General features: G+C 38.5%; 4 protein-coding genes across 8 annotated transcripts in view; 2 read left to right on the top strand and 2 right to left on the bottom strand.

The window, feature by feature from the left end:
- Positions 1–614, top strand: part of LOC111488191 (INO80 complex subunit D-like) — a 3366-nt gene extending 2752 nt beyond the window's left edge. Inside the window, exon 3 of the mRNA XM_023135864.1 lies at positions 87–614. Within this exon, the coding sequence (XP_022991632.1) occupies positions 87–336 (250 nt within the window). The 3' untranslated portion in view covers positions 337–614. The remainder of the gene's footprint in view (positions 1–86) is intronic.
- A 159-nt stretch (positions 615–773) lies between these two features.
- LOC111488190 (F-box/kelch-repeat protein At3g24760) lies at positions 774–2398 on the bottom strand. The gene is given in 2 exon segments (XM_023135863.1): positions 774–1898; positions 1900–2398. Coding segments are annotated over 2 exon segments (729 nt in total). The 5' UTR covers positions 2208–2398; the 3' UTR covers positions 774–1477.
- A 409-nt stretch (positions 2399–2807) lies between these two features.
- LOC111488006 lies at positions 2808–6421 on the bottom strand. 5 transcript variants are annotated; one of them, XM_023135562.1, is made up of 3 exons: positions 4944–6421; positions 3269–4467; positions 2808–3148 (listed from the first exon to the last, which is right to left on the bottom strand). In XM_023135562.1, exon 2 carries the CDS (start codon positions 4445–4447, stop codon positions 3287–3289), a length of 1161 nt encoding a protein of 386 aa, XP_022991330.1. In that variant the 5' UTR covers positions 4448–4467; positions 4944–6421; the 3' UTR covers positions 2808–3148; positions 3269–3286. The 5 variants fall into 5 exon arrangements, with proteins under 5 accessions (XP_022991330.1, XP_022991331.1, XP_022991328.1 ...); XM_023135563.1 differs by having other exon boundaries at positions 3269–4455; XM_023135560.1 differs by having other exon boundaries at positions 3269–5170; positions 6305–6415.
- An 849-nt stretch (positions 6422–7270) lies between these two features.
- On the top strand, positions 7271–10039 carry LOC111488248 (uncharacterized protein At4g13200, chloroplastic-like). The gene is made up of 3 exons (XM_023135945.1): positions 7271–7639; positions 8328–8482; positions 9551–10039. The coding sequence occupies exons 1-3, from the start codon at positions 7462–7464 to the stop codon at positions 9761–9763; spliced, it is 546 nt and encodes a 181-aa protein (XP_022991713.1). The 5' UTR covers positions 7271–7461; the 3' UTR covers positions 9764–10039.
- Positions 10040–10737: the final 698 nt, after the last annotated feature.

The following is a 10737-nucleotide window of genomic DNA, read 5'->3' as shown; positions in this document are numbered from 1 at the left end:
TTTTTTTTTTTTTTTTTTTTTTTTTTTTTTTTTTTTTTTTTTTTTTTTTTGTTTTCCGTTAACAAGAAATTTTCTTTCATTTACAGTATGCAGTCCGGACCACTTCTATGTTCAAAGCCTGTTTTAAGGTCTACTGTTCCCTGCTACTGCCCTGGTCATCTACAAAAAGGCGAAAAGTGTTTAGCTAGAGATTTAAGAAAGGCAGGTCTTAACGTCTCCTCGACTAGTAAACTTCGTCCTGATTTCCATGTATTAGTAGCTGAGTGCGTTCGCCAAATACAAGTCAAAAGAAGGGCGGCGAGAAAGGCCACTGCTGTTAAAATCGAAAGCAACTGAGAAGGTGAAGACTAGTTGTTAGGCCCCTCAGTTTGAATAAGAACATGTTGCAGTTGGTACATGTGTATTCAATCCAACCCGAAACCCCCAATGGAAGAATTTGTTGATAAAACCAATTTTCGTGTACGATCCAATCCCTTGTTCCTTCCTCTCCCTCGCTGCACATTTGTGTAATATTCGAGCAAGATGCAATGTGCTGATGATTAGCAGATTGTTGGGATGTACATTCCTTCTCTTGTTTTTATGAAAGGACGTTTTAGTGTCAGCTTCCTTCTCTACAGGGTTTGATGGTATCATTTTTCCCAGCTTGCAATAAAGGATTATAATCAATAGTTCGGGATGAAAATGAATGTATTTCGAGTTTTATTTCATTTTAGTATGAAAAGTAAATTTTTTACAAGGTAACTGCTACCATATTAATCAAAACACAACCCAGAGACCAAATATCTAAGGAGGGTGTAATCTCACCAATAAAAGACTCAGGAGACATGTATTCAGGCGTCCCTCTAAAACTCAATTTATAACCAAAACTTCTTTGCAAGACCAAAGTCGGCTATTTTGAGGTCGGGTTTGTCATGTTGAGAGGGAAAAAACAAGAACATTAGAAGGTTTGAAATCACAATGCACAAAGCCTTTGGAATGAATGCAAGAAAGCCCTGTAAGCATCATACGAAGATACCCTTTGAGCTCATCCTCCCGCAGCTTCTTGCGTTGGTTGATAAGGTCATCCAAAGACCCACCGGCGGTGTACTCCAAAACCAGATTGTAAACGCTGTACTTGGTGTCGTCTTCGACGGTGACTTGGTGGCCGATGAGCTGCAGGATATGGGGGCAGCCGATGAATTTGGACAAGATGAGGGCTTCTTTGGTGAGTGAGTAGGCTTGGCGTGCGAGAGTCAGTTTGCTAAATAGGGTTTTTTTTTTCTCTCTCTCTCTTCGAAAAGAAAAATAATATTTATAAGCTTACCTCGGACATGGCACTCGGACATGGCAGAATGAGGAGTAATGTTGACCTTCTTCGTCCTCTCGGCCGAGAATGTTGTGCACACTGACAATGGAGGCACTCTTTTCCCCCTGCACTTTCACATTCTCACGGCTGATTTCACGAACACACCCTGAATATTTCGTTTCATAGTCCTCGCTAAAAACGTAGATCAGATTCTCCTGTCCAACGCATTTCATTTCCATTCTCACGCAGATCGCTCGGCGTGACGGAAATCTCGAGGAATTCCATGGTCTCCACATCAATTTTCCACAGAACGAAGGAAGGACCGGCAGGGGAATTGCAGAGTCCCGCCAAAACAAGGCGGTCGGTGCAAGAAATTAAAAATGAAAACATATTTCCAGGAGGTTGAAGAGTTTGGACTTCACTCCATACATGATCGTGTAAATCGAAGCAAGAAACTAAGGAGGAGTGACTTCCGAGAACGTAGAACTTACCTTCGAACAAAGCGGAAGAGAGAGAGCGCGAGGAGATTCCGGACCTGAAATCCGGGGGCAATGGCGAATAGAGCTCCCAAAAATCAGCGTCCGGATCGTAAATCTCGACAGATAAATGGGCGGCCGCCTAGCAGTCGTACGCCTTCGACGACGATAAACTGGAGATTCGACTTGGATCCGGATCGGAAAATTCCGAGGAGAGGATCTATCCGTGCGAATCTGAGAGGCGAAGTGACGATCCAAGAGGGATTGAAGATCGGAGAGAAAGAGAAGTGAGGCGCGGTAGTGAAGAAGAAGCCGTCGGAGCGAAGGAAGGAGGAGACAGGAGAGACCGGCACCGGGGGGAGGCGGAACCAGAGATCAGAGAGAGGATCGAAGGCAAAGAACTGATTGTCCTTCGAGTCGGAGGTGAGGTTGGAAAATTCAGCCATTGGTGGAAAGAGGGAGCTCGAGAGGACATCAATGGCGGCTACCACTAAAATAGGTATTTGTTATCCATCAACTCCGGGTTTGCAACCATGAATCTGGTTCCATGTTTACAACCAAAATTTACACAAATTACCACTTCTGAGCAAATTTGGTATGGCTTAACAAAGAGAGAGATTTCTCTGAACACAAAAGTAATTCTCAATGTCTCATTTCTCTTTCCCATAAAATTGCAACCCTTAAGAGAGTTCAAAAAAGAGTGAATATAGACCTACCTTGCTCAAATGATTTTGCTAATCGAAATAGGAACAAAAACGTCATGACAATAACGGAAAGTTGGTGGTAAACCCTCTTTCAAAGCTGTGACGAAAGAAATTCTATAAGATGGGTGGGCATTCGGGGGATCCCTTATCGTCTATGATAGGCCGATCCAAAAAGACAAAATGAGTCACAAAATAGATGGATCCTGAAAACTAGTTCCCAGTTTGAATAAGAGACGAGATTGAGAAATTCTAGTAGTCAGCCGAGCGACACGAATAAGCAGGAGTACCACTAGATTAAGAGAAAATAAACACATAACCACTTCAATAAAATATAGGATAATATATAAATAAAACCACAATCACACTAGATTGATCAAATGAAATCATTATCCCATTTATATACAAAGATTGGAAAAGGACATTATGCAATCATTTAGAACTTAAATTCGAATAAAATAAAGGATTGTGATTCCATCTGAGAACTTCCAAAAGATGACGCTTAATACTCTTATCCGGCTGCTTCTTGCTTCTTGTTGAGAGCCAATTGCTGGGCGGTGTATTTTGCATCAAGATGATGGCCAACTAAACGCCTCCCTTGGAGACTTTGGAAGCACAAATTTCTTGATGTTCCAGACGACCCAACAAGATGGGATGGATGGATGGTTCATTGCTGGGATGCCCGCCTGTGGTTGTTTAACAATTTAACCTGTTTTTAGGCATTGAGACCGAGACACGAAACCAAACACACTCCATTTCATTTTGGAACAAATCTCCCTCAAACTCAAGGGCATATAGATGTTTACCACAGAAGATCAATTCTCTCATGGTTGATCTGCATCAGATTCAGGCCTCGTTACGCGTCTCCTTCTCGTAGGTGGTGATGCATCATCGCCCATTCCGATGTATATGCGGAAATCCTCATCTGCATCTTCTTGTAATCCCAAAAGGTTTTCACCCCAAAGGAACCGGCGCTCTGGTACGGGTGTTCCTCCTCCAGAGCGTCGATGCCTCACCCAAGACCTTGAACGTGGCCTTGGCTCTCGAGCACCATCAACCGATCCAAACATATGAAACAGAAAGAAACTAGTCAGCAATGGCCCATTGACATCACCTGTGCCACTGTCTCTTTCAGCTGCCACCATACCACCATCTCCATTTTCAATTACATAGTCTCCAACCACAAGGGCACCAGGCATGGCTGAGCGGATGGCACTAACAACATCACCAACTTCTCTCTGTCGCTCCAAGCGTCTCCATGCCCGTTCTCTAGATGGGTCTATGACTGAAGGCCGGGTCGTCGGGTGAACTCTTCTAGCATGCCTGCGTAGTTCCTGGTAGTTGCCAGAGAATGAGCAAGTTTCACGGGAGCAGCTTCGTTTCTTTAGATTAAGATATTCTCTTGCTTCTTCTATAACTTCCCAGCCTAGCACAGCTCCTCGGCACATGGGGCACTTCAAATCTGAGTACTCGGATGAGTTCCCAGCACCCAAACCTTCCTGCTCATCCCTTTCAGTATTAGACCCAGAACCAGCAGTATCCAGATCTCCAGCCTCATTTGAGTCTAAAGTTCTATTAGAATTTTCAGTTCCATTATCCCCTAAAACTACAACAGGTAAACCAGCAGATGCAACAGTGTTCCTTTCATTTATATTTTGATTATCATCAACTTCATTCAAATCAATGCTCAGACCCAGGTTGTTTGTAGGACTACTAAAGCTATATGGATTTATAGGTAAAGGACTTGTTAAGCGTGGACTCTTCCTAGTTTCTTCTCTTAATTTTTTGAATTGGTCAAAGCAATTTGAATGCCTATGGCTTGTGTCACATATATAAGGTTTGCAACCCTTGTGGTGAGAGCTGCAAAGTAGAAGAACAGCATTATGTGGGTGGTCCATGCAGATAGGGCAGGAGACTTCATCCAATTCTTTATGCAAAGCAAGGATATCTGAATCATTATGAATTCTTCGTTTCACACCAGCCATCTTGAGCACTAGGTAAATCACTAAGCATATTTAATAGATCAGAATGCTTCTATTGACAACAATAGCACAATACTTACAGTAAGCTAAAAACAATTCAGAAACAGCAAGAAAAGTCGTTTGTTTTATGGGTCTTTAAGGAGAAAAAGAGGACTCACAAAGCTAATAAATCATCGAATTCTAACATCAAAACAAAGATACATCATACCAAGAACACGTAAATTGTAAATACATAAACAAAAAAAAAAAGTGTCCTAAATTTAACAAAGGAGAGTAACACAAAGAAAATAAAAATCAAGATATCCATTTCATGTTATCAAAGTGCACACAAAGCGAACATTAAATTGACCATTGCATATCACACAAAAAATGTGAACCAAATTAAGAGAGGACCTAAGATAAATGAAAGTTGATGAAGACAGTAGCCATACATGCAATATACAACGTACATATAAATATATTACCCGGAAATATATCAAGCAATTGCATGGTTACTCACCAAGAGAAGCAGCTCTTTTTATATTTCCTACAGGAGGCTTCTCAGTCTCTATTTGTGCTACCAATTCAAATCTACAGAATGATTACTCTGGCTTTATTAAAGCGAAATCACAGGTCTACTAATTGAAAGCAAAGAACTGTAACTGTAGTAGTAATTGGTGGACTACACCCTTGACTAAAACTATTAGCAACTTCTCCAAGACGCCAAGGTCTGTACAAGTCCTTGACCTGCATTTATGCAGCGTAAAAGAAATTTGATGGTTATAAATACAAGATCTCAATTTTGAAAGGAAAAGGCAACTACAAAATAAAAATGTATTCAACAGCTATTGGCATGTCGATTAAAAAAACATATCTAGTGCTAAATTTGAAAATTCAAATCAAACAAACACATAAATCCTGGTCAATTTTATTTCTAATACAAACCCTGCCAACGAAGTGTTAAAAACAACAAACCCAAAACCAGCAACAGTGGAAGAAGAAAACGTGCAAAACAAAAAACAACTTCCCTCGCCAAAAAGTTAAGCATATGTGAAAACAGACAATATCACTATCCTTCAAAGGAAAATTCTTAACGACATCCTTCGGATTCCAAAGGCAACCCCCCTTGACATCCCCATTACACGGGGGAAAAAAGAGTCAAAAAAAAAAAAGAGCCATGAAAGATATGCAAGAGCAACAAAATCCAGATGAGAATTGTCCGCAAAAAGATAAAAAAGAAAAGGAGGCGACTATATTAACATCAACCATCTGATTTTCCCTCCAAGTAATCCTTAAACCCCCTTTCCCATCAAAGTTCAAGAAGACATAAGCAAAAGAGGAAATAGAATCGTGTACATATGCTATGCCACCAACCCAAATCCTAAGAATGACAAACTTTCATAAGAAAGAAACCAAGTTCAAAGCCTCTACCCATGCTACGAAATTATAAGTGAAACCAAAACGAAGTCTGAATTTCAGGCTGCATAAGGAAAATTAGCCGATATAGATTCTCATTCTGATACCTTAAATTTTGATCATAATCCAGTTTAACTACCATCCTCATGAACAATTACACAAAATCAGAAACTAAAAGCAAAAAGGCCCAAATCACATTCAAATAATCAGATCCCCAAATCCAAAACAAACCCTAACCCAAACCAACCAATCCATCGAGCCACCACAGTGAAAACGAAATTACCAAGGGAATCAAACGATTAGACAAAAAGAAAAAAAAAAAAAAAAAAACAAAGGATCAAACACAAGGGCAGCAAAGAATTAAATCCGGATCACAAATAATTGAAACCAAAAACAGGAATCTCATTCGAAATATCAAGAGCGAAAAGAAAATTCGATAATGAAACATGGAAGATTAGGGTTTACTAAAAGCAGAATCCGATGGAGTTCCCCGTGGTAGGGTCGACGATGAGTTCGTGAAGAACTCGCTGAGTTCTAGCGCAGAGACAAAAGAGATGATCAAAGACGAAGAATTTCCGAATCCTTTCGGATATTTATAGCCAGACTTGGCCACAGAGAAGGAAATACAAAACGCAGCGTTTCACCTGGGTGGGCGGTGACGAATAGGTTATCTTGTAAGATAATGGGGTTACTTTATGGGCCTGGGCCACAATAAGTTTCATAAATTAATGATTAAATTATAAATTGTGTATCATGGAGAACAAAATCAGACAAACCATATAATAAAAAAAATATATACAAATTTAAATTTACCTTACAACAAATTATCAAAACTCATTAAAAAAAAATTAAAATTGAAAAATATTTGCAATGGTTCTAATTGAATAAATAGGAGTGTTCAAATGACTCGATAACTCGAACAATCCAAATCATACCGTTACCGCCCAACCTAATTTTAAGTTACTCTTAAGATTATTATTAAGATTAAGAATATTTAATATTTGTAGTCGATTAAGAACAAATAAGATATATTTTAATAATTTACGAAATTTACGACATCAGACACAAAATAATAATAGGACGTTTTTATCTTAACCCACAACTCTCAAAATTTACGAAATTTACGGTCTAAATTTATAATTTAACGTGAAAAAAATAAAATTTACTATATGTTAAACCACGTTGATGGGTTGAATAAACATTATAAAAATATTAGTTATGTGATCATGATAATGTCACGCTTATGAAATTTCCAAAAAACAGCTTTGAAACAAAGGGCTGCAAAACGGCCTCCAAATACGCCAATGCTTCTTAACACGTCATCAGCCATGCATGTGCGGCGCTCTGCTGTCACTGCCACGTAGGCTGCACACTTTCCATATTTAAAATTTATACAAAATACCCCAAATTTCTATTCATTTAGGGTACCAAATACCAATCCACGAAAGCGGCAATTGGGCATGTCGAACAAGGAATGAGCAAAAACAGGGAGGGTTCTGGGTCACTGTCGTTTCATTTCCCCGCCAAAGATCTTTCCTTATAAATTCCTGTTTGGCTGTCGAGAAACTCAGAGAGAAACGTTGAGGAAGTGCGCCGGATAATTTTCCATTCCGTCGCACAAAATGAGTAGCGGGGTTGCATCTTCAGTTTCCCCATCCCTTTTCTCAGTTCTACCCACTAGATCAAAGATTACCCATTGTTCATCTCCCTCTCTCGTTCGATTTCGATCCTCATCCACTTCCTCAAATCTCAAATTTCGACCTAATGGGTCTCTCAGATTCATAGCCAGTTGCAGCTCCGGTACCTTTAATCTTCGCCTCCTCTGTTTTTGTCTTCCAATCTGTTGTTAGTTATTGGTGAATCTGTTATTGATTCTGAGATTTGAGTGAATCTCTGCGTTTTTGTTGGCTTTTATCTGAATTTCATAAAACAATGATGGGTTTACTTCTCGTGTGGAGCTATCTGATTATTTGACTACAAGGTGTTTGATCTATTGTCAATGGTTTTATTTGGTGTGAAGTTGGCCTCATTTTGTTTGGTTTGTTTTCTTTAACTCAATGCATTTCCTTGTTAAAGCAAATTGGTTTTCTAGACTAGGAATTCATTTTCCTTGCAGTTAACTCTTTGGCGATCTTATATTAGACTTTTGTATTTAGGTCTTTAACCATGTTCTTGTTCTCTGATTTCATGAAGAACTTGCTCAATTATATTCCAAACTGATAATCATAAATAAAAAGAATCCTACTTTTTGTCTAAATATGTGTACAGTGGAATACCCATGTGCCCTTTTCATAGAATTTTCACTTCTCTGTATTTTCCTCATTACCGATATATTGAAGGAGAAAAAGTAGACAAGTTTAAGAAGATGATATGGATCTTATTAGAAGAAAATTCAGTAGAAACAGAGGAAAAACAGCTTTTTGGTTTCTGTGATCTTCGAATTTTGTTACTTTTATCAAGCATGCAATGAGCTAGCTGTATGATGTAGGCGATGGTGACAACAGGACTGTTCTAGATGCCTTTTTCTTAGGAAAAGCTTTTGCAGAAACCTTAACTGAGCGTGTCGAGTCAACTGTTGGAGAGGTTTTGAGTGAGATTGGTAGGCTGCAAGCTGAACGACAACAACAAATTATTGATTTCCAGGTAGGGTACACCAAAGTAAATGATAAACTTAGATGACTGATACGAGATTCTGATATTCATGTGCTTACAATTTGTGTGGTTAATCACTAGTTTACTTTCATTTTCTTTTAAAAAATGTGGGCATAAATTTGCATAGAATCTCCTAATGTTGTTTTTAATTTACTGCATTGTGGTCTCCTGAACTGCGAATTATACAAAACCATTGAACAAAAAAGATGGCTGCATGGTCCATGGTTGGTGTTTCTGCAATGTTTTCTCTCTTGGAGATTAGCTTATGAAATTAACTACTTTGAGTCATAAGTATCTGATGAAACTGCTGTGGCTTAAAACTTTTTGATTGTAGCAGCACATTAGTCCTGAATTGGGATGTTGGTTACTGTTTCTGAGATAAACGTTTATACTGTTCTTAAGCGAGTCAATTTTAACCTTGAACTTTAATGTCATCGAATTGAGCTCTAAACTTGAATAAGTGGTCAAATTTAAAGATCATTCGGCCAAGTTTTCGTTTCTTATGAAAACTGTCTGGCTATAAGCATCATTATGGTTGGACGAGGTTCCTTTTGTGAGTACTTATTGTTTTGATTGTATTAGATATTATGTTTTCCAGATGGAGCTTGGCATTTTATTGCTAAGCTTGGTGGCTTTTTACTCGATTTTGTGGTTTATGTTTCGGTATTTTTATGGCTGGGATTTTGGCATTTTCGGTATTTCCTCTCAAACTAGACTGGCATGCATGAGGTGAATAAATCTCAATATTGAGAGTGCGGGGTTGTGTGCTATCTTGTCGGGGCGAGAGAAACAATTGATTCTTTGAGGGCACGGGAGTTCTTAGCGATGTTCGGTCTCTTATTAGATTCTCTGTTACTCTCTAGACCTCTGTTTCTGAGCTCTTTCATAATTACTCGCTAGGTCTTATTTCGCTTGACCAGAGCCCTTTCTTGTAGTTTCGATCTCGTGGGGTTTCTTCTATGCCCTTATGGACTAAAATACCGACACTCTTTTATGCTCTCTTCTTTTCTGCCTATGCTGAAAATGGCATGTTCTTACTTGAACGAGCTTTATATACAGGAGGAGGTTATAGAAAGGGCTAAAAAGGCCAAGGAAAAAGCAGAACGTGATGCCAAAGAAGCACAAGGACCCATCTCCTCTTCGATATTATCGGCTACAATCGAAGTTACTTCTTCTCCAACTGGTTCGAGCAATGGACAACAACGCTCAAGTCTGAACGCATATTCAGAAACTGTGGTGAACCAAGATCCTCCTCGTGGTGATGAAGAGTAATCATCTTGTCGATTTCTCTTGGTTATACACATCCAGTGATTGCAACCTGTTGTCTGATGATAAGTTCATTGTTTGGTCTTAAAATCATACAAATATTATCTTCTTAAGGTTCGTCTATTAGGTATCTTATAAGTTTCTTGGTGTTGAATAATTCAGACCGAACAACCAGTTACGATCGTTCGATGTGTATTAGTAAATCATCTATTTTCTTTCATCCGAGCAGACTGTACTTGAATTATTTGGCTGATATTCACCGTGTATCTTTCATAGTTTCAGTGACGGTTTTGTAGTCAATTTGGTGAATATGCATTTGATAGTGTGTTTTTAAATCTGTTTTTAGAATCTGTGATCCAAAAAGTGTGAATTCAGAAAACAACATTTTCTAGAATGGTCGATTGGGTAGTCTGTGAATAAGTACGAAGCATGCCGATGCTAAAAAAAACTATATTGGTTTGTGAGGATAGTCTTCTAAGTAGTTAACGTGGTCATATCATTGAGAATGAATACCGATGCCATTAAATACCAAATTCGAATTCTAAATTATGATCTAAATCATGGACATGAAATACACAACAAATGGTCTCAGAAGTCGTGTCCCATAATCATTGGGCATCAAACAAACCTCAAATGTGAGCCCTCAGTGGAGATCTATAGTAGTTGGCTCATACAACGCTATAGACATAAACAAATAGATAATGACTGTTTGAGTAAAAATTCAATTCTCATACCATCTTCATTCGTATGAGATCTTTTTTGAAACACAAAACAAAGTCAAGAGCGACCCCAGTATCTCTCTCGGTATCGGAAAAATATGAATTCACCTCCAAATAATTTTTGTTTGAGAAAAAAGTTTTTTTTAGTTTGAAAATATAATCTTAGAAGGTATTTAAGTAGGATGTTAAAATTAAAATAACCGGTGGAATCAGGTTGAGTGATTAGACCATGAATTGAAAAAAAAAAAAAAAAAAAAAAAA

Source organism: Cucurbita maxima, unplaced genomic scaffold, assembly GCF_002738345.1.
Source record: "Cucurbita maxima cultivar Rimu unplaced genomic scaffold, Cmax_1.0 Cma_Scf00013, whole genome shotgun sequence".
Taxonomy (NCBI): domain Eukaryota; kingdom Viridiplantae; phylum Streptophyta; class Magnoliopsida; order Cucurbitales; family Cucurbitaceae; genus Cucurbita; species Cucurbita maxima.
This window is presented reverse-complemented; position numbering and strand designations above follow the sequence as displayed.

Coding starts and splice junctions, on each gene's coding strand:
- LOC111488248 (XM_023135945.1), top strand. CDS start 7,462: ATGAGTAGCGGGGTTGCATCTTCAGTTTCCCCATCCCTTTTCTCAGTT. Junction 7,640..8,327: donor CATAGCCAGTTGCAGCTCCG/GTACCTTTAATC, acceptor TGTATGATGTAG/GCGATGGTGACAACAGGACT. Junction 8,483..9,550: donor AACAAATTATTGATTTCCAG/GTAGGGTACACC, acceptor CTTTATATACAG/GAGGAGGTTATAGAAAGGGC.